The 22,445-nt window shown below is 47.6% G+C and overlaps 1 protein-coding gene across 2 annotated transcripts in view; it reads left to right on the plus strand.

Annotated features, from left to right (window-relative positions):
• The window catches only part of AATF (apoptosis antagonizing transcription factor), a 48,909-nt gene that overhangs the window by 23,645 nt on the left and 2,819 nt on the right, over positions 1-22,445 (plus strand). Inside the window, exons 9-12 of one of the 2 annotated variants that reach the window (XM_084493574.1) lie at positions 5,429-5,496; positions 7,301-7,381; positions 10,677-10,748; positions 11,157-11,644. In XM_084493574.1, coding sequence (XP_084349700.1) covers positions 5,429-5,496; positions 7,301-7,381; positions 10,677-10,748; positions 11,157-11,160 — 225 coding nt within the window. In that variant the 3' untranslated portion in view covers positions 11,161-11,644. Of the gene's footprint in view, positions 1-5,428; positions 5,497-7,300; positions 7,382-10,676; positions 10,749-11,156; positions 11,645-22,445 lie in introns of those variants that run through there. The other variant, XM_084493573.1, reaches the window with a different exon arrangement.

Consider the following 22,445-nt stretch of genomic DNA (forward strand, 5'->3'; position numbering starts at 1 on the left):
AAACGTCTCTTAATGGGATATCAGAAAATACGCAAGTCAATGCCTATTTTATACAAAACTGAATTTCAATACAATATTTTTTAAAAAGTGACTGTCCAGAGATTTCACCTCGCAGGTTAGATTTTTACATTACGAATCGATTACAGGAAATTATATATCAAAAAGTGTTTTGGGGAGGATTTAAAAATGCAGTTTGAGATGCAGTACAAATTTCCTCTGGCACTGCAAGAAATCCAAATGGTGCTAAGCTGTTAATGTGTGGCAGCTCGAAAGAGGAAAAGAAATGTCTTGTTTCTGTGTCAAAGCAGAATACAGTGTAAAATGTAAAAAGAGACATGAAACAGAAGCAACCTTTTCATTATTTATGCTGTTTACAATAACTGTACAGTGTACATATACGAAAAAGAAGGCAAAAACGATGTGATTTATCATGTCTGTCCAAAGAATAAAGAAGAGAAAAAATATAAAGTATTGAAATTATGTTGGTAAAATGCAGCTCTGACAACTTTCTGTTCAGAAGTGGAGTGACTTTGCACTTTTACCACTAAAGAGGAAAAGCAGTTGATGTTTGTAGTCTTACTTCGTCACTTGGACTTGGCAACCTGTGCTCAGCTTCTCTCTTTTGATTTCCTACAGTGATTTTGTTATTAAAAAAAAAGCAAAAAAACAACTGCTTTTTAAAAATGATCGGAAGATAACTTAATGATAACACATTTTTTTAATGTGACATGTAATGTTACAGCTCTCTGAGACATGCTGAAGGTAATTTGCTTGAGCTTTTGAAAGGATTTTGTGTTAAGACGTCAGGGTGCTGTGAGTAGACCTTCATGCCACAATAATTGTTTGTTTATTGTCTCCAGTTACAGATGCACACTTAGCTAGAAAAGCCCACAGAGGTAATTTGCAAATGTTTTAGAGTTCCTCACTAATAAGCAGAGTGTTTTTTTTAGCCAAGGGAGTGACAGTGCTGTAATAAAGGTGAGCAGCTGCTGGTAAACCTGTAGGCTGGGTTTCTCACGTTTTTCTCATTGTTTCTAAATCCACATACAGCTGCATCCTTTTTTTTTTTGTTGTTCCCGTTGCTTTCAACAAACGACTAAGCTGGCAGAAACTTTACAAGGTTCTGCTTTCCCATTGCTCTGCACAGTTGTTTTAAAATGAGCATTGTTGGCCCCTTATTTGACATTACTGGTGCGGGGAGCCCAGCAGGACTGCTGTGACTGCCTCGTACAGCAGCAAGCACAACGAGCGGGCTGAGCCCACGTCTCACCTCCCCTCATACCTGACTTGGTGAATTCAAAGCCAGCGGTGCCACTCGTGAGACACAGCAGGTGGCTTTGATGCACGGTAGCAGAAATGACCAGTGCCTTTACTGGCTTCTTTGAAGACTTTAATAACATCAGAGAAGAAGTGTTTCTTTTGTTCCAGTTATGTTTAGTTTACAAACCTTAGAAATATAGATCAGCTTCTGCAAAATATTAATTTGAACTGGTCTGTGAGGGCAAAAAAAAGTCTCTCTTGTCACGAGGCTTATTTCAGCTATACTTAGCTCTTTGTCTCAACTGGAAATTCGTAGGGGTCTGCAAATCAGAAAGGTCAGCAACTGGAGTGTTAGAAACACTGATAGATAGCGCATGAAAATGAGACCTAACCTCTAAAATGAAAATTGACCTCTAAAATGAGAAATGAATCTCTATTACCCTTGAACAACACCCTCATGGCATTTCTAAATCCCTCTAATTTTGCACGATGTGCTGCGTCTCTGAGCTAGCAGAGAAGGGGAGTCCCTGTAAGGTGAATTCTTCAGCAAGCACACATCAGTGACTCCAGTGTAAATTTTAACAATGGCTTTGGTGTCAGCGCAGGTAGGTGAATACAAGCTGCTTTGGAGGCTTTCGCCTTCGGTCACATCCTGTGGGTGCCTTGCTTTGCTCTTTGTTAGCGGTTGCAGAAGTTAATTCCTCTCGGGTGCTCCGAACACAGGAGGGCGAAGTAGCTAGCGCTGCCTTTGGCAAGCCATGCAACGTGTGTGCTTTTCGTTACGTGACAGGTCCCTGGTTTTGACCAGGGAGTCTGATTTGCTTGGGTTTCATAGGATTTGTGAGTGCTTGCTGATACCTGAATAGAAATTTTCTCTGATGTGAAGCTTTGTTGAGTTCAGAAACACAAGCACGCACTCATGGCAAGCATCGCTCCATCATCCCAGTGCCAAACAAAACACACAGCAGCTGTCTTTGCTTTCTTCCACTTACTGCTGCCCCTTGCCCACTCTGCCCATCGTTTATCCTCCTGGTTCCTGCTTTTGGTAGGAGCGGTTTGGAGCCGGCAGTGGAGCTGCAGACCTCTGGGTGTGCAGGTAGGCAGTTGTGTTTGTTTGCATGGGAGAGTGAGCTGGGGTTTCTGAAGGTCAGGGGAGGTGTGAAGAGGTGAAGGAAGGAAAGCAAAGAAGGATATGTTTCAAATCACAGCCTTTTGATGCTGAAATTGCCTAACTCCAAACTCTGTCTTCACACATCAGGGCTTAATTCTGATAGTGATTTACTTACACTTCCTAGTTAATAATTAGACATTGGGAGACACCATATATCACTCCTAATGGAATATATGGGGTCTGATGAGAGTTTTCTGTTTTGACTAATAAATTTAAGCCAGAATCGCCAAGCTTAATGAAATATTACAGCTTTGGAAGTGTTTTAAGTCTTGTGCTGTGAAAACAGTGTTACTTTATTCAGTAAATGAATTTATCATTCATTCTGTATCCCGAGCCCTGGCTGGCTCTGGAGCATGGGCTGAATGCAAGACTCTGAGCTAGAAAGCGGAAAAACTAATCAAATCCTTAAAGACCAAAGGCAGCGAGGCAGGTCTAGACTGACTTTTTCAGCGGTAGCCTCTGGCTACATCCACTTTTATTTTAGTAACCATTGTTAGCATGATTTATAACTTTAGCTTTAAGACGTCCGCTATTTAGATGTAGTAAGATGCTTCGCAGCTTTTATTTCTCTTCCCTAATTTCCCTCTTGTCCCTGCTCTTTTTTTAATTCCCCCTCATCCCTCTCTCCCTTCCCTCCCCCCAGCAGTGTCCCCAGTCCCGCAGGTGACGCCGCACTGAACGAACATTTCGCTGCCACCCCAAGGTCAACGAGGCAGTGTCTGCCCCGGCTGTGGCTGCTGAGCTGCTGGCCTGCTTGGTGCCGAGGAGACAACGGTGTGCAGGGCTTCGCCTCCTGCTGCTGCACAAAGCTCTCCCCTGCTAGCTCTGGGGAGAGGATGCTCTGAGCTCAGGGGATGTGCCCCCAGTGAGTAACGTGCCCGTGCTGTTGCCCTGCCCAGCAGCACTCAGCCCAGCACCTCGCAGAGCTGTGGGCAGAGCTGGAAGAGCTGGGTGCCACCAGCCCGTGACTTGGTGGGCCACCAGGACACACCAGTAAACACATCTTACTGCTGGTACAGGAAGAAACACTAAAATGTAGCAGCACCATTGCTGGCTGCTGTTAAAACCCTCCCTCCCACCTTGCTTTTGACAGCATATTGACTAGAAACCAAGATCCCATTTCTGCTTAGCCTTAAGGGCAGCTGTTTACAGAGTAGCAGTGTTACATAGGTTTACTGTGTCGTATGTCTGTGTAACACTGGATTTGGATCTTGTATTTAGCTGCCAGAAGTGACTGTGATGAAGTGGGAGAGATAAACTGATAGATTGTGTGCCAGAAAGATGTTGGGAATCAATCAGATAAACAGGGCAGAGAAATAGCTTGCTGTTTTCTAGTGATAATAAACCAGAGGCCTCTGTTCCTGGAATTCTTAAATGTAATTTCTGTAGTAATAATCTCCAAAAATAGGCAAATAGAGGGGGAAAAAAAGTAGTGGCAGGATTTTAATTGTGCTTGAATTGTTCTTTTTTTTTAATACAATGTATGCCTTGAAGGCAGGGGAAGATGTGGACAGGAATAAACATTTACTCTGTTGCTTGATTGTCTTCCATTTAAAAACAAAAAAAGGTCATAAAACAATCACAGTTTGCCTTTAAATGGCCATTTTTTTGGCCTTTCCCCCTCAGTCCAGCAGTGTACAGCAGCCAGAGCAGTGTGCGAGCTCCTCTGGCCGTGCAGTGCCTGGGGCAGCCCTGGGACCAGCTGTGCCCACCCAGCGGTGCCCTGGAGGCCACCTGAAGGCTGCCCCGAGGTGAGCTCTGCTCAGAAATGCTGCTCTCACTGAGCGGGTGTCTCCTCCACATCCCCTGCTGCTGGCTGCTGCTGGCTTCTTCCTTGCCCTCTTGCCTTGGCTGTGTGTGCTTCGGCCACGTGAAGGCAACAGCCTGGAGCCGGCTGCTCCCCCAGCCTCACGTTGCTGTGCCCTGGTTGCACACCAGCTCTCCTCCTTGAGCAAAAATACAGGGTAGAAGAAAAGCTTTGTTCATCCTTTCTTGGCCAACATGTTTGTAGAGTTGACTGGACTCCCTCGTTTCCAGGTCTGAGCCGAGGCAGTAACTTCACTTGTCAGGGTATCCAGAAAGAAGTCTGTGCCCCTCAGTTTTGGAGGGTTTGTTGCTGTTCCCTGCAGTAACGTGTGATACCCATGGCACAGCGTGGTCAACCTCCAGGGAGTGGTGATAAACACACAGCCCTGGTCAAGTAGCCAGACAGGCTGTTCACGAGGGTCTTCGGCTGCAGGAAGCACAAAGAACAAAACCTAACCCTCAGGACATGAAAAGAAATAGAAAAACCTGCTTGAGCATTCCTGCTCTGGTTGTAAAAATCATATTTCTGTGCTGTTCCTCGTAGTCAGCATTACTGCCTAGCACTGCTTGGCGTCTGTTTTGGGGAGGCTCGTGGGGCAGAGCTCTTCCTGCAGATCCGCCAGTGCCACACTTGTCGTCAGAAGAGTCGGGTACACAGCAGCCCGTGGAAGTATTCCCGTCCTTTGCCCTTGCTCGATGACCTTTAGGACATCAGTGTGCTTTGCAACATGGGGCTTCTTGTGCTTAGCCATCTTGCTCCTAAATTGTGCCCCTCTGGCTTGGCAGAACCTTTTAGATTCTCTTCAGATGAATGATCTGATGCTAAACGCCACCTAAATAAACGATAATGTGGTGATAGGAAGACTCTCCTAGCCCTAGATCCATCTGAAATGAGCTTTATACAGAAACTCTTCTGTTTTCCTCCAGTGTTATGCTCCAGTTGCGTGCAGTGCAGGGACTGTTTTGGATAATAACTGCTTTAGCCCTTGGAAAACTCTTTTGTGGAGAGGGAATGTTGAAAGGCTTTAGTTCTTGGCATGCCATCTTCTAGACAGTTTCAAGAAATGAGGCATGCGGATTCTCTTGGGAACTTGGCAGCTGATTTCTTAAGTTTTCCGAGAAACATGTGAACCTGTTTGCGTTAACTTGTCTTTATTGTGCTTTTAAATGGAATTTTTGTCTTTCTTGTAGCTTCTTCGAGAACTTATAGAGCGTAAAACCAGTTCGCTGGACCCCAACGATCAAGTAGCGATGGGCAGGTGAGTGAGCAGCTGTCTGCAGCATCACTGCCTTCTCCCCAGTGCTGCAGCACAGTCCAGGAGAGCAGAACTACTTCTCTGACTGAGCTTCCAGTCCTGCCCGCTGTAGAGGGCAAAATTGTGAATGACTGGAGAAAGCTCCTGGGTTTAGTACAGTGCATTGCCCCTAAAGGTACTTTGCACCATAAAAGGCTGGTAGCAGACCTTGGATACCTCTGTCACAGTGGTTCGTACATATATAGCACAGAGCATGCGTAGAGGAGTGTCTTGTCCTGTCCTGCTTGACAAGAGGGAACTAGATGAAGCAATGATCCTCTGCTGAAGTTGGGCATTCTGCTGTAAGAAAAGACACCGTGTGATTAGAACAGTGTCAGGGAATGTTGCCTGCATGCCAGAAGTAAAATATAATTCCGTGCAAGGAAGTTTGTATTCTTCGGCTTAATTCTATGCTCAGAAAACAGGGAACATTTCAAATAGTGCTTAGTAAACAGTCTACGTTTAAATAGCCCTAGGCTAACACTGAAAGTAATGTAAAAGCACAGGGAGGTTGGAGATGCTGGAATAGGGCTCTCCGCTGAGAAAGGAGTTAAGGGGGTGTGAGTATGGGGAGGGGAAGAAAATTCATTAGGAAATTTTGTGTAAGTAAAATAACTTTTGTCCGCGTAAAATACTATCCAAATTTTAGTGCAACATGTCAAATATATTTTGTGTATGTCTGGAATATTATGGAAAGCTATTCACTATAATTTAACATGATATAGACAAAATTACATTTAAGTGGTGATTACATTGTACATTTATCTGACTTTACAATAAAATAGATTACAGTAATTAAGATTATATTAAGATTGCAGTAATTGGATTTTGCTAGATTTTTTTCCCTGATGTCAAGTTTTCATTGTATAAATTAGGTAAGATGATGCTCGTTTTCGTAAAAAAATATTTATAACTTGTAGAAGTTTTTCCCTGCTGAAAACTTCTTGGACTTGATGAGATTCTGTTTGAGGACTTGAGCCTTCCCTTCTAAATCCTGCTGGGGATCAGACAGCGCGTTCTGGAAGTGGGGTTTGCCTTTCTTCTGTAGTTCTGCTTAGTCATAGATGGAGCATTATAGAGGACTTCTTGCTAGATTTGCCAGGTTTAATATGCAGAGATGGTGGGGAGAATGCTTGTAATTTTTTATATGCTTTGCAGAACTGAGGGAAGAAATAAATTCAGAGCATCTACTGCACTGTAGCACTTCTGTTCATGAAGGTAGCATAGCCTGGCTCACTTAAAGAATCAGTTCAGAGTGTGTCAGACGATCTGTACTGTTCTGGGCTTTCTATGTGCAAAATAGAAATCTTTCTAAGAATCAATGCCAAAACCAAAAAGTACTTTTAAAGGTAATTTTCACAGATTTTAACATTTATATTTGGTAAAGATTTTCTTTTAAATCCTAAAGATTCTTAAAAAAAAATCAGTAATCAAGAAAGAATAAAAAATGGAGCCAGCCATATGGTCTCCATGGATTTCCCTGCAGATGAAGAATTCTCACCAAACAGTGCTCATCTCATTGGGATCATCAGGTCTGGCCTGTGAGTCCTTTTGTGGCTGGCACGAGGAGAAATGCTTCTTGTTTAAAATCTGTGTTCTTGGAGTGAAGCGGTAGCACAGGCATTTGAAGTTTCATATTTCTTTTCCTGAGGTTCTGATCTCCTTCACTTCTGTATATGCCGTAGGCAAAAGGGCTGGAACGGGGTTCAGACCCCTTATTTGCCTTGTGGTTCTAAAAATGCTGTAACTGTCATTTTGCATCCCTCAGGCAATGGCTGGCCATCCAGAAGTTACGAAGCAAAATAAAGAAGAAAGTGGACAGAAAAGCCAGTAAAGGAAGGAAAATCCGGTGGGTGACAGCTTCTGCAAGCAACCAAAAGTTGTGCTTTTGCCAGATCAAATGGGACTGCCTTGGTTTGGCTCCAGGGTGCATTGGCAGGCTTATTTGTCCCCTTCAGGGCAAGCTGCCTCGCTCTGGGGCATCCACTGTGGAATCTTAATGTTCCTGGAGCCTAGAATAAGGAGACGCTTGGGTGCAACCTCTGAGTGCTGCCCAGATCAGTCTTAGCAAGAGTGTTCCGTGGTCTCAGCGGGCACTGGAGACTGGTGTGCAAATGCCCCTGAGTGATTTGGGGTCACGATTTCTGGTGAAAGCCAGTAAGCACCAACTGGGCAATACACGTGTGGCTGACTGAAGTACAGAGGGCAGCTTCAGGGGAAGATTTGTAGAAATGCCCAAGTGAGGCACATACCTCTTTCCCACGGATTGTCATTTGCAATTTGGTGTCTAATCTCTGTTTTTAAGACACATCAGAGCTTTCTTTAGCATCACAGCATTTCACATTCTGATTCCCGGGCTACTAATTTGGGTTGATCTCTCCGACTGTCTTTCCAGTGGAAGAACTGTCCACGCTGTAAGGTGCAAAAGGAAGCAGTCTGGAGAAGATAGTTGTGGGTTTTTTTCCCCCTTTGCAGAGCAGATCTATTAGCCTCCCTGAGTTTAGCATGACTGCATGATTTGTAGTGGGGGAGGTGTTTGTGGCAGGGAGGCATGCTGAAAAGCTGCACCGCTTCCTGAAAAAATCCGCAACATTAACCATCCTTTTGTGAGTAAACTATAAATCGTGAGTTTAGATGGCATCTGATAGAAAGTCAGTGGAGTCAGTCTGGGTCAGGCCTGGCATAGCAATTTTTAAGATAGATGTCATAAGATAATTTATTAAAAGAGGGAAGAGCTACTTTGTTGGCCTGAAAAGCCTATAATTATTGACTATCAATATTCTTTTCTGTCAGCATCACACATAATTGGATATATTCATGATTCAGTCAAAACTACTGACAACATCACACAACTGAGTCAGACTCATAAACCTCTAGGAATAATGGGGAAGTCTCTCATTGTGTGCAATCTGTGCGCTTCAGCATTCCTGAGAGATCAGCTATCTTGCCAAGTCAATTGCCTCTTAGATCTTAGGTGCCCTTTTTTTTCTTCGCTAAATAAAAGTTGCACTGACCCCTCAGGAAAAAATATCAATAAAAGAAAAAAATGTGCCATTGTGTGGTTTTAGGATTAACATGCAGTTAAGCTCCGGGATCTTTTCAGAATCGTCCAAAAGAGCCCAAACTGGTGTTTTTAAATAGTTGGTTCTTCTACTGAAAGATCGTGTGTCACCCCAAGCAACTTGCCTGTCCCCTGTTCTTTTTTTCCCCTAAAATTAGCAGTGCTTAGGTTTGTTTTCGTGGAGAACTTTGACATCCAGGAGAGCAAAGTATCAAATGTTAATTTTACCTGTCTCAATAATTCATTCTTTTTAGCAATCCTTTAGCACACCTTCAGTGTGACAGCGTATTTGGGTGAAATGTGCTAGTTCCTTACAGGGGCTGAGGATCTCCAAGTGCTTTCAGAAGCAGTCGACCTTGTGCTTGACATGAGGCCCTGTTCCCTGCACAGATGGAGAAGCTGAGGCATGAAGAGGAGCAGTGAGCCCTTCCAAAAACTGCAGAGTTGAGCTTAAGAAACCAGGTGCCCAGGCCTCTGCTAGCCCTTGCTAGGACAGGCCTTGTCTTGAGGCGGATGTGGAGGAGCAATGTGTGCGTTCCTGCTGTTCTCGTCAGTGCTGCCTGTGCTGCAACAGGGGGCAGCTTTCTGTGAACGAAGTTAAATACTCGATATCTGCTAGACTGGGATTTTGAAGGTCCTGATTTTAAAAGCATGACGGTAATTAGTTCTGGACAAACAACTTGCATCAGAGGATTTATCAGAATTGCCAAGTCCCCTTACTACTTAGCAGTCCATCTCCGTGTAAGCTTTGATCTGTACGAATCCATCAGTTTTTAATGCAAGTGAACTATTCCATAGCTCAGCCTGTTGACCTGCTGCTTGGTGCAGTGCTAGCCACGCGGTGCCGTGTCTGTTCCCTGATTTGATCATTACAGCGTTAGACCAGGGCAGTTCCTTCCATTACGAGTGACAAAGACTTGATTGTGTAGAGAAGCCCTTGTGTAAGGGTGAGTGTGTGCTGCGCCTGAAGAGCCATTCTGAAATATTCTTGTGAGCTAAAAATCCCCTCAAGGGAATGTTCCTGCATAAGCAAACAAAAGGGAGTGCAGAGGTGACAGAGAGAAAAGGTGATTCTGGGCAAATGCTTGTGAATCCTTTTGCCTGCTATTTGTCAAGCTCTAAAAATAGCAGCAACTTGGATAAAACATTTCAGACTTGGGTGGGCAGCATGGTAGTGCACATCAAAGCTACTGGTTTGGAATCTCCTGCCCTTACACACTCGCGTTTAAAGGCACCTTCACATTCACAGTTTTTCAGTACGCTGTGAAATTGTGTATGTCAGATCCTGGGCTGTAAGGTCATGAAAAGCCACTGCAGGTTCCGAGCTCAGGGTGGAAGGCAGGAGGGCAACCCCATATCTGTAGGTGCATCACAGCGTGCAGAAATATTTTGGTGGATCAGAAGCGGGGACAGATGCAGCACTTTATTACCTTGGACGTGCCTCTTCTCTGTGCAGGTCTTTTTCCCATCTTCTCTGCCTCATTTTACATGCTGTACTTCTAAGTTATTTGGGATGGCACTTTCCAGCTATGGGTATGGCTAGCAGAGTGGGATTTTGAGATCCTTTAGGGCCCTAGCTACCACAGAGCAAGGAAAAAGTGATAGCAGATGGATGCTTGAGAAGGTCTGATGCTCTGACACTGCTGCTGCCTGCAGTGCACTCTTTGGGCACAGATTCCTGAAGGTGATTGAGATGCCAGCTGAAAGGCAGGCCGAAAACAAGAGTTAGTTCCTGTTTCTCTGACCTTTCAGGGTTGTCAGTTTGGGAATCTGATTAGGTACTGCACACAATTAAGGGAAGCTACATGCTCTCTTTCTAGCTGTGTTAAAAAAAAGGATTTGCTTGTTAGTCAGCTATTCAGTTCATCGTATCATCTGATTATTCTTCTCTCCATGTTATAAGAAAGGAGGAGGAGGAAAGGGAAGGGAATTTCATGCTATGACTAGTAACTCATCAGGTATCAGCCACCAGGAAAGCCAGCAGTTTCCCTTTCAGGGACTGGTGTATTTCTATTCAAGCAGCAACATTTTCCTTTCATTAATAGTTACTAATGTGCTGCCTCTCATTTCCTGCACTATCCAGGTATCATGTCCACAGCAAGCTGGTGAGCTTCATGGCACCTATTGACCACTGCACAATGAATGATGATGCCAGGTGAGTAATAGATTAATTATGTTTCTCAAATGGCTTCATGACAGCGTGATATTGACCTGTTCTTCAGCCTGTCGCCCTCTCCATTTCTTCTTATCAGTTAACCATTTGTCACTGGCATCATAGCCTGGATGTCTTGGTCACATCTGTCCAGGCAGTCTGGCTGAGCTTTCACTCTGTAATTACTGTGACACCAAACAAGAAATTTTCATAAATCTCGGTACCTGCGTTTTTACTTCTGCTTTAAAATTGCTCCGATTTTTGAAGTCTTCTAGTTTTATAGTTATTCTAGAAATAGTGAGCCAAGTTACCTAGTATCTCCAGGTGTAATCAAAACTTATAAAGAATTTGTCTTTCAGCAGAAATGACAACTGATTTAAACTCTGCTCAGCATGCATTTTCTTACTTCAGGTAACAACTGGAATAGTTCAGTCAAGATTCAGCCACGACCTAAATGCTGCTTGTGTGTATTTCTATTTAAAGACTGACAGATTTTATTAGAAGACTATAATGTTTTAACTTGCTAATTATAAAAGAAGATACAAGTTAATTTTTGTACACAGTTGCTAGGCAGCTGTTCTACAGCTGTATTTCTTACGTAGTACATTTTTTAACTAAGTCTGGAAATGCTGGGCTTTTTGTGGGAAGGAGGTGGTATAATTTTTCCAATGAATGGATGTAGAAGGCTTGAGAAACATCTTTCCCCTGGGTTGTGGAACATGTTTGTGCTTTGTGAGAGAGAGATGTCATTTGTCTGTTTGGGAAATGGAAACCAAATACCTGCTGTTCTCAGACTGCTGCCTTTTGGGATATTGCACAGACTTCTGGATGAAAGCTCTTCAGAAAGCTGGCACTAAGACATTTTGCGTGCATAATAAGACTCGGGCTGTTTCATCATGCATCTTTCTCATGTTTTTTTCTTTTTTTCCCTTTTTTTTTTTTTTCAAATGAGAAAACTGCTCTGAGTACTGAATACGGTCTAGATCCTCTCACCACAACAATAAATGTGTTGGATAGGCAAAGTGGGAGCTACTCCTCCAGCCATGTCAGGAGATCAGATCTTCCACCCCCTGGGTAGGAAGAGAGGGGCAGAAGTGACTTTGACCTTTTGAGGTTAGATGCGAACACTTTTGCCGATTTGGCAAATAATCAAGTGCATTTTTGTTTCTACTGTGCAGGGCCTGAGCTAGCTGCTCTTTGTGTGTCCCAGCTGGCAAGGAACCTGTACCTGTATGGAACCAGGCTCTGTGTTTTGGGTAGTGCCAAATAAAACACGGGGTGGGGTGGACACGCACTCCTAACAGAGCTGTACCATCCTGTAGGCGTTGTTCTGGATGTGCTGCTCGTTCCCCACAGCTTTTTGTCTGAGGGTAATTAGCAAGTGGCACGTGTGTGTGCAGGAAGAACCCCTTCATACCATATCCATTAGTAGTGCGCATGCCTCTCGTATTTCTCTGTCCTGTCCAGTTGACTGATTATTTTTTATACTTTGAGGAGATCAAATAAGGTTAGAGTGGCCAGTTTTTGCATATAATACATATTGCAGTGTCCTACAGGCTAGGCAGGCATACAGCCCCCTGCTCTATCCCCAGAATAAGGGAAACTCAGCTTGCAAGGTCTGTGTGAGAGGGAGAGGGAGGTGAAAAATAATAATGAGACCCTAATAATCCACGGGTTATCATGCTTGCTGGCCCCAGAGGTGACATTGCCTCCTCCTTCGCAGTCCACTGCACTCACTTGCGTTCCAAAAGTTGCACAGAAAATGCCTTCTGGAAGCCAAAATTCTCCAGCAAGTCAGCGCAAGCATGAAGTGCATCAAAGCAGCTGGGACAGCCGACTCATTTTGCCAATAGCCTGCTTGGGCCTCAGCTACCCTTCATCTGGCTGCCGCCGTCATAACCCTCGCTCCCCTCCCTTCTCAGCAGGCACCTTGAGTCCACCACAAGCTGCAAGGAGCCCGGCTGACCCTCCGAAGCTGTTAGAGCTAATAGGATGCTCTCGGTGTTACGCTGCGTCTGCATAGCTATCATCGTGGTAGGGACATAGCGTTTGACATTTGGTTTACTGAAAATGTCTCCTGGGGGCGTTCTCCACTCCGAGTGGGTTATTACACCGCTTGCATGCGTTACAGATTCTTCGGTGGCAGCAGCGTGGCAGCAGCTGCTGCTGCTTATTGTCTGACTGCGGGAACTTGCTCCTTACATGAGGTTTATTAGTGGCGTTGGAGGCCCGCCATGCTTCCAGTTAATGGCATTTCGGTCGCTTAGCTCTCGACGTTGGCTCAGCCATCCAGCGTGGAGCTGTCGGCTGATGCGTTCACACACCAGCGAGCGTGCCTGAGGCTTGCATCGCGCGGGCAGCTGCGTCCCGCTCTGCCCAGATGAGGCTTGCGAGCAAACCCTGCGGATGGATGGGGCGCTGCGGGGCTCAGGCTGGGCAGGCTCAGGTCCGAGTTCAGCAGATGGCTTCGTGGATGACCTTGAGCAGTCCGTGTGCTTCCCTGGCTGATTCCCCTTCTCTGCGGTGGAAAGAATCGGGCAGGCTTTGAGGTCTGCTCTTGAGGAGGTGTAAAAAGCAGTGGGTTGGTAATAGCATTGTTATTTCCTTTTTTAACAAGCAGAGCAAAGCTTTTGTTTCAGATGAGACACACACAAATAGCAGCCTCACTTTTCCTCAGCGTTCACCAAAATCACTGCTAGTTACCTGCAACACAACGAATACGCATTGCAGACTGTTGCAGGTCTTCTTACAGTTTTTCTTAAGCAGTTTCTCCACAGCTAAATTTCATTTAGCTGGCAGGTGGGCCTATTATTTCCTGTCCTGTTCACTAGGAACAGATTCTTGCTTCCTCTTTGCAGCAGGCCTTCTTCGTTGGGACAGCAGAGGTGGGCATTCCTGCTTTCTGCTCTGCGAACCTGGGAGTTATTTAGCCCAGCTTCCTTCCTTTCCTCCCTGGTCTCACACCTTTTGTGTTTGCATCCAACCATAAAACACACTGAAAGTATCGGAGTGGCCGGTGTCTGAAAATCAGAACTCTCCCAGTGCTCTGGTTCAGCTCTCCCAAGATGAAGACATCTGCTGCTGTCTGTGACTTTTTTATTTATTTTTTAAACCGTGGCCACCCCCTAGGGATCATTTCACATCCCTGCTTAAAATGTCCCTGCGCTTGCCACGGGCTGTCATACCTCTCCAGCAGCACACAGCCATCCTGGACAAGACGAGAAGAATTCCACGCCTGCGTTAAACTGCGGGTGAATTAAAAACAAGAGACCAAGCCTGTACGCATGAGAGGGAAGCAGTAATGATAACAGCTTTCCTTTGTGACAGAAGAAGGTAATTTTATTGTTTGCAAGTGTGAATTACTGTATTGAAAATGCAAGTATACACTTCACAGTGATGTGATCATGCTCCGAGCCATTTTTTTCCTGCTCAGGCACTTAAAAGGCATGACCCCAAAGTAAATACACATCTGAACAACAGGGTGCTCGGTATTGTAGTGCGAGACATTTTAAAGTGTCAGTGAGCTGTATATAACAAAGGGTTGTGGAGACAGAGCTGCCTGAATATTCCTCCTCAAGTTCTGCCGGTGACCACGGTGTCAGCTAGCTGCGTGGAAAATGCCAGGAAATAAATATGGATGGGCAGATGTGGGTGGGCAGAGGCTGGAGGCTGGCTGGTGGGGAAGTTCTGGCTTTCCTGTGCCTGTGCCAAGACCTCACTCCCCGGGATGAGCTGGGCAAGCCCTTCAGCAGGAGCAGACGGAGTTCTCTGTGACTGTTCCCTGGCTTTGTTTGTTCTAAGTGCTTTGAAGGCACGTCGCACTGTAATGCCCGGTCACTTCTGGTATATTTTAATAGCCAATGCAACCTAGGAATAAATCCAGAGCCTGATTCTTCTGTACGTTTAAGCCATCTTAAATGCTCTGGCTGTGCAAAGAGCCCCTAAAACAGTGCCAGGGGCTGCTGGCACTCACTCGAAGGCTCCTGTGATTTGGTAGCGTGGCTGTGGGATGCCCAGGGCTTGTGGGGATCTGTCACGTCAAGTTTATCACCTGCCACTGCTGCTGGCTGCTGAAATAAAGAGCAAATGCATGTGAGGAGAAGGAGTCTGAGCTCTGCGTGGGGAAAGGGATGGACGGTCCCTCCAGAATTGTTTTACGGCCGAAATTTGAGAGAAGAAACACGCAGATACAATACTGCCTTTGTCAACATCACTGCCACGTTCTTTCTTATTCTTGCTGCTAGTTGGAGTAATAGCATTCGTGCAGGCAATTAATCTTCCACTTGCCAGTTTTTCCTGCACCCTACGCATGGGCATGGCTGTTTAACCTTGTGCTCACATATATTATGCTGTAATGTGTGGGACACGGGTGGCCTCGAGCCCTCCTCTGTTTTAACCCCTCTTTGGTAGTATTTTAAAACATACACTGGAAAGTGATTTTTATGGTTGTCTTGGGGTATATGTTTATAGACTTAAATACATTTATAGGACTCTTGGGCCAAGGTTTTTCTAATCGGTCCAAGGTCATCGCTATGTAAATGGGCCGGCCCTGTGACAAGGAAGCTGAAGGCGAGAGCTTGATGTGAGTGTGCTGAGGTGTTCAGAGGGGAGTAGCAGACTCAGGCAGGAATTTCCCAGGATTAGATCAGGATTGATCTGTCTCAAGCTGTGATTTGCCTGGGCTTGAGGGTGGCATCATGGGGGTGCCATTTCTTGGACGTCCCTTGCAGGATGCTTTGCCCATCCTCATTGCAGTGATCCCACCGCTCCAGGATCTAGCACAGCGTAAACTTTAATGAATCATCCTTTGGTACCAGCGTGTTCAACAGAGCTGGGAAGATGCCTGCCTTCTCTGTTTCATACTGAAATGAGGCACAAGAAAATGACCAGCTGAGCCTGGAGGTTCCCACTAAAGGTGCGCCTGTCCATAAACACGTGTGTGTATTTTCACTGTGTGCAGAGGTGCCGTATCTGCAGGTGTGGGTCCTGTAAACCACCTAGTCGTGGCAAGGTCAGGTAAAGTCTGTGTTCCTGGGGAGATGTCTGTGCAGATTTTGGTTTTGTTACATATCTCGCTGTCAGCTTTGACATACAGCTCTTCAGCTCTTCGCACTGTACATGTGTGTGGCACAGAGACTAAACACAGACACTTCAGAAAAGGTCTGGTATCAAGTTCCTGCCAAGTTTGAGGAACATCACTGTGTCACCTCTGGAGGACGGGTAACTGGCAGGAGAGATGTTCCTTAAGGAGCAGATGTTTGGCCCAAGCACCTTTATCTCCCACGACGACTGAGGTTATTCTGACAGGTAAAACAAGATTGTGCAAATATGCACCAGTGATCTAATCAGCTGGAACAACAGCAATATTTTAACTGGCGCTACCTTTTAACAGCATCATTAAGGGCTCTCATTACTCTTTTATTAGAGTCTCAGTCTATTTCTTATCAGATTACAGAATGAACATAACTCATGGCACTGATTTGATCTCTTGTTAAAGAGGATTACAGCTTTGCATTAACTGGGATTGACACGGTTTATAATTTGCTGTTGATACACATGCTGGCGGTGTCGCATGTGTGACCCCCTCCCCACAGCACCGCCGAGGAGAAGGACGCCCATACATCATCATTAAAGATGGCACCCGGAGCAGGGACGGGAGGCAGGAGAAGGCTTCTCTGCAGTAAAGTCAGGCAGGACAAAAGAGACGTGCTCCAGTGCAGGCTGAAATTCAGGGCAGGGGTTTTTACCTGCCTGAAGGTGGGGGATAACGCAGCAGCTTGTTCCCAAATGACCGGGAAGAAGCTGGCGATGATGGGACTGTGCCAAACCACGCAGTCTGAGGCACGGGGCCTTGTTTTGGGCAGACAACCTGCCTGCCTGTGCTGGGAGTTAACCTGGTCGACACATCCCTGGTTTTTAGGAGCCACAGGCTCAGGGGCTGCGTGTGTTGGCCCCACCTCGTGCTTGGCAGCGGAGCCCCCAGCCCACTCCTTACAGCCTGGCTCTGGTTGCACAGCACACCAGTGCCTGCTGGGGTGCTGGGTTAAGACACAGCTTATCCCTCTGCCAGCGGGGTTTGGATTAGAGCATTTCCCTCAGATTCAGCCCGGACGCTGTGTTTTCCCCATCAGCAGCCTGACTCCTGCACTTCGTGCGGTTGCTCTGTCGCTGTGGGTCTTGCAGCAAGCGGAGGGGGGTGCGTGGTAGGAAATCCTGGTATTAAAAGATTAATTTACTTATATGACATAAGAGTTTAATATAAAAACTTTAAAAAAATGAAAAAGTTGGTGAGATAGCAGCCTTTCACTTAGCTCACTTTGTACTTTGGGTATTAAAGCACTATGAGACTGGATTAGGGGAGGAATCTGGGCTCTGGGATTGTCAATCCAGTCCTGATCACCACCGTGCCACCAATCCCTCACAGAAAGCAAAGCTCTTCTTCCTGCTTCTGTGTCATGCGGCACAAACGTCAGGTGCCTGGCAGTGTGAGAAAAACCCTTCTGGGTTTTTATAGACACGGCCTGGACAAAAGTTTGTCCGGCTTTGTGTTGGCTCTGCTTTGTGAAACAAATTGGGTAGCTCTCACACCCGGGGCAGTCTCTTGAGCATGCAGTGCTGACGTTTCAGAGATACCTGGAGTTTTGGGATGGGGCTGGGAGGGCTGCGTGGCTTTGGGAGGAGCCCCCTGCTCCGGCAGAGCCCCTCCAGGGTCCCCCAGTGAAGAGATGTGCACCCTGGGGAGGAGACGTGTCCCACAGCGTGGCCCACACCGCCTTGTGACATCAAGCATCGAGCCTGGGAGCCGGGAGCCTCAGCTGAGCTGAGCTGGGATCTGAAAAGCACGCGGCACACAGCACGAGCTGTCCTGTGACATGAAACCCACCCGGCGTGGCCCCTGGGCCCAAGGCACTGTGACTTCGGTGTCCTTCTGCCCTTTGTGTTTTGCTCTGTTTGGTGGGGTTTTACCCCCAGCCTGTGCCTCACCCTCAGCAGTTGACCCCCGTTGATGCTTTAAGGCGTCCGCGGGGCTTCAGATTGAGGTTGTGCAGGGCTTGGTGTGTGAGCAGGGAGCTTTGTGTGTCCTTAGCTGGCAGCAGCGAGGTGCAATACGTGACCCCGGCTAGTGCCAATGGGCTGAAATCATCGTGTCCCGGCGCTGGGTGTTTGACATCCCTGGTAAGAAGACAGACGCCTCCGCTATGGAAATTTCCTTTTTAAAGGGAAAAAAAATAACCTGTTAAGAGCTGCACGATGATTTGTCGTCCTTCCTTTGTGAGACAATTTGTCTTCTCCTGCATCAAATCTGTTATAAAACAGTCAAGCTGTGAAAGAGGGAAATCATCCTAGGAATATGGGATGTTAAGGTACACAAAGAATGGGCCCCTCCGTGCGGGTGCCTGCACGGGGCGCTGCACAGGCAGCATGACAGCGGCTGCTCCGCTCAAATACCCGTCTTCAAACAGAGCCCGAGAAGGCAACGTTTTATGAATTTCAGGGGGAAATTAAAGCTGCTAGAGAGCACGCCAGCGGAGCATGCTGGAGGTTTGTGAAGCTCCCTGCGTTTTAGCTCCTTCTCCAGCCGCTTCTGCGTCTTTGATCTCGGTGCTGGAACAGCTCCTGGGAAAACGTGGGCGCTGGTGGGGCCAAAAAGGGTGCGAGAGGTCCCTCTGCTGATTCTGTCACCTGTAAGGCTGGAGAAGAGGCAGGGGGCTGTGCTGGCGTAAGGACAAAACGTTGGGGACCGGTGATGGAGAGGGCAGGTTTGAACCCCGGGTCTGCAGGGAGGCAGCCCGCTCCCCACCCCATCGCCACCTCCAGCCTCACACAACGTGCAGAGTCCCTTTGTTTAGGGCAGGAACCGGCGTCCTGAAATACTTATAAATCTTGCGCCTGGTCTCCTGAGACGAGCCAGAGGTCACACGTCGCCTCTCATAATTTAAAGCCGTGGGGCTTAAAAGCATTCGCACGGACTCGAAGGACCCAATCCTGACCCGCCGGAGCGAGAGGGAATTGCGGCAGAACCTTTCTGAATCTCCTTCAAGCGCCGGGCACGGTGATGAGAGCCGTCTGGCCGCGGGATTTATGGCCGGAGTCGTGTGCGCCGCGCTCGGCACCGCGGCGGGGAAGCGAGGGAGAGGAGAGACTGCCATCTCGTGGGGCTGCCGGCCCCAAGAGCTGCCCCCCCTGCCCCACAGCACCCCTCGCTGCTGGTGCCATGGGGTTTTAATGCTGCTTGCCTGCTCGCCACTGCTTGTTCTGCTCCCCATCACCAGCCGTGGCGTGGGTTTGTCCCTGCGGAAATCCCGGGGTGCGAAATGCACCTGGGGGGTACGAGTGCAGAGCAAACCCCCCCCAACCCCACACGCTGGTGTTGGGTAATGCGTTGGAGTAGGAACAGAGAACTGAAGGACGCCAGCTTGTTTTATCTCCCCAGGTACCTGCTCTGCTCGCTAGGCACCTCGTAATCTGAATTTCACACTGCTGGACAAAAGATCTCTTAGGATGCAGGCAGAAAGTTTCCCAAGAAAGCGGCGAGCCATCTGCTCCGCAGCCAGCCTGTTTTCATCAGGAGCTGCGTGGTTTTCATCTGCTTTTCTTCATGGGTGTTCGTGCTGCATCTTCCACCGGTTTTTGTGAATTAGAAATGCATTGTTCCCAGCGGAGGATGTCACCAGGAATGGGGTAGTTGTAGTTATTTCAGTACTGCTTGGGGCATAGTCTAAATTATCTTCTTTTTTTTTTTTTTTTTTCTGTCCTGGAAGAAGAGAGGAAAGAAAAGGTACATGGGAAAAGGCACGGAGATTTGTTGGAGGGTATTTTTATAACGGCAGAGCAGCAGTGACTCACGCAGCATTGCTGTATTAATAGCACTCTGAAAAAAAAAAAAACAACACCAGAAACTGAATATTCCCCCTTTATTTTGCTCTTCTACGAATCTACAGGACTGTGTTTTTAAAAAAAAAAGAAATAAGGAGAATGTAATTATACCAAACAGCACCGCGTTCGCTGCTCTCTCCCGTGTGAGGGTGTGTGTTCGCTTTCCCCTTTGTATGTTTGGTGGCCTAGTGCAAAGGAGTTTCCTGGGGAACTGCTAACAGTTTCTGCGATCGGTATTTTAATGATTTATATATTTATAAAATGTGCTTTTGCTCTTAATATTCACTCAGGGCAGTCCTGCCCTCTGTGTGTGTTTACCTGCTCTCCGTCGCAAGGCTTTTGCCTACAAAACCCCGGCAGTAAGTAGGTCTGTGGGATTTGGAGGGTGATAAAGTCCGCTGCTGAATTAGCACCGTGAAGGAGTTGGGCTTTTATTTAGTTATGGAAACAGCACCGCTGGCGGGAGCAAGGCACAAGGTGGGGAGCCTCACCATCGGCCCTGCTGCCCTGGCACCCCGCTGTCTGCAGTGTCTGCACGTGCTGGGGGCTGCCCACAGCCGGGGGGGTTGCAGAGACCCCCCGAGAGCTGTAAAAGTGTTAAATCGTGAAGGGGAAGGTGGTCGGGCTCCTAGCTTGGGGCTAGCGGGGGAAATGCCCTCGCTGGGTCCATGCCACGTGGCTGGGGGCGGTGAGCGGCACGGAGCATCCCGTCCTGGCTGCTCCACGAGGCCAAACTGCAGCCAAGAGCCGGGGTCCTGACTGCCTGGGGGCACCAGGGGCAGAGGGGAAGCCCCCTCACACCCCCTTTTGTCTCAGCCCTGCTGCCACATGGAAAGAAAGTGCAAACCCGGAGCGGTGGGTGCCCGGCGTTGAGCTCTGCTGGCCGCTGCCTTGGGAGCGAGCTCGGGAGAAATGCATAAATAATAAGCCAAGGTACTTACACACACATGTTTTATGGCAAATGGCTGTGTGGTTCGTGATCATTTTTTCCAGAAACAGGTTTTATGATAATATAGTAAAAATATTAAATTAGAAAATGCCTCACTAAGGGTGATAAAACCTTACTACAGTGGAAATAGGTAATTATCCCCTCTACAGCCTAAATGACAGTTTAAAAGAAATAAAAATGTTAGTGCTCATTACTTGCTTTTGTAGGTTGCAATAAAGGGTAAGTTAAATTTTAATTCAAGGAAGACCCCGGTATCGACCTGCCTCCTGCACGCTCCCTACCTGAGGTGTAAGTGCTGTTAATTACTCCGCACAGGTTACTCCTCGGCACACCGTTCGTACCCCTGCCCCTCGGTGCTAAAGTCACCTTTCCTCCGTCTGAAGGCAGCTCCTGGTGGTGGGCTGGGTTGTTTCAACTCAGTGGCTCAAGTCTGATGCTGGATACATGTGGGTGGAGGAGAGGAATTTTATGTTTTTAACCAAAATCCAAGTTCATTATGCATAGCCTTAAGGGGGCTGAAAGTATTAAAATCCACACTTACCCTGGTGAATTGAAACAGAGACAAGGTTAAACCTGGAGGATTGATGAGTTTTACTCTCTGCATGGTTAAATCCTGCTGAGGGGAGATGCTGTAGAAGAAAGGTAGCTGAGACGATGAAAGGAGGGGGGAAAAAAATAAGGTTGGGCTATTATTATTATTATTTTTTAGCAGGGTGAGACGTTTGTTTTGTGTCAGGCCAGGGTGTCTGTGCTGTTCTCCAGGCAGTCCCACCTCAATTCAGGCTTCAGGAGATGCTGCTGGGGCCGTGCCCTGAGGCTCTGCGGGGCGCTGGGCTGGGCTCTGCCAGGTTTGGTTCCTCCCTGAGCTCCTGCACCCGTCAAAAGCCAAAAACGTGGACAGGAACCTCGGGAGCCTGCTTCTCCACCGGGGGGGGAAGGCAAAGGCAGGCTGCAGAGAACAAATGCCACCTCTGGCTTTCTCAGGCTCGCTGGGAAAAGGCAGCAGCTCCTCTGCTGCTGTCTCGGGCTGGCTGCTGGAAGGGCTCCTCGTTTTTGGGCAGGCTTTGGGCAGGAGAGCGAAGGGGCTGAAGCCAGTCGTGGGGCTGTCAGCCTACCGGGGGCCTGGGGTGGGGAGCCAGCTGGAGGGGTGCCTTTGGTATTGAGATTTGTCTCACTTAGGCTGTTTTCCTCCGTGCAATTAACTCAACTTCAGTATTAAAATGAGCTGTAGGCCAGGGAGAGGGGAGAAGGACTGAGCTGGTGATGTTTGCTCAGAGGTCCCCAGGCTGCTCAGCCTCCTCTGACACGAGCATCCCCTGCGTGTTCGTGGCTTTGCCCACCTGCAGTGCTCTGCCAGCCGCCGGTTCCAGCAGTTCCCTCGCTGCTCCCGACACGGGAACCCCGCTGCGGCCGGGAGCTGCCCAGGAACTGCACCGAGATTGCAGCACAAGTGGGAACGTTGGCTCGGGGTAATGATGGGGTCTGAGGCAGCAAAGCAGGGCGGGAGGGCTGTGATTGTCGGAGGACCAAATGGCATCGCTCTGCGTTTTCCTTCCAATCACTTGACGGAGCCTTAAAGCCACAACATCTTTTTTTTTTTTATCAGGAGCGGCGCTTGCTTGCTGGTTGCCATCTGATTTCTCAGTTGAAACAGCAAAAGCGAGTCACATTTATCAGTTAATAGTCAGGAAAGATGGAAAATGTTGGAGGCTTGGGGAAGGCATTCCTCTCCCCCCTCCCTTTCCTGCCTGGTGCGGGCAGTGCTTTCTGCAGGCGGGGGGCAGCTGGAAGGTGTTTGCTCCCTGCCCGCGTGTCCCCTTCCTGCTGGCTCGTGGGCGTCCCAGGAGAGCTTGGAGCAGAGGACACAGAGCCCA

Source organism: Aythya ferina, assembly GCF_964211825.1.
Source record: "Aythya ferina genome assembly, chromosome: 19".
Lineage (NCBI taxonomy): Eukaryota > Metazoa > Chordata > Aves > Anseriformes > Anatidae > Aythya > Aythya ferina.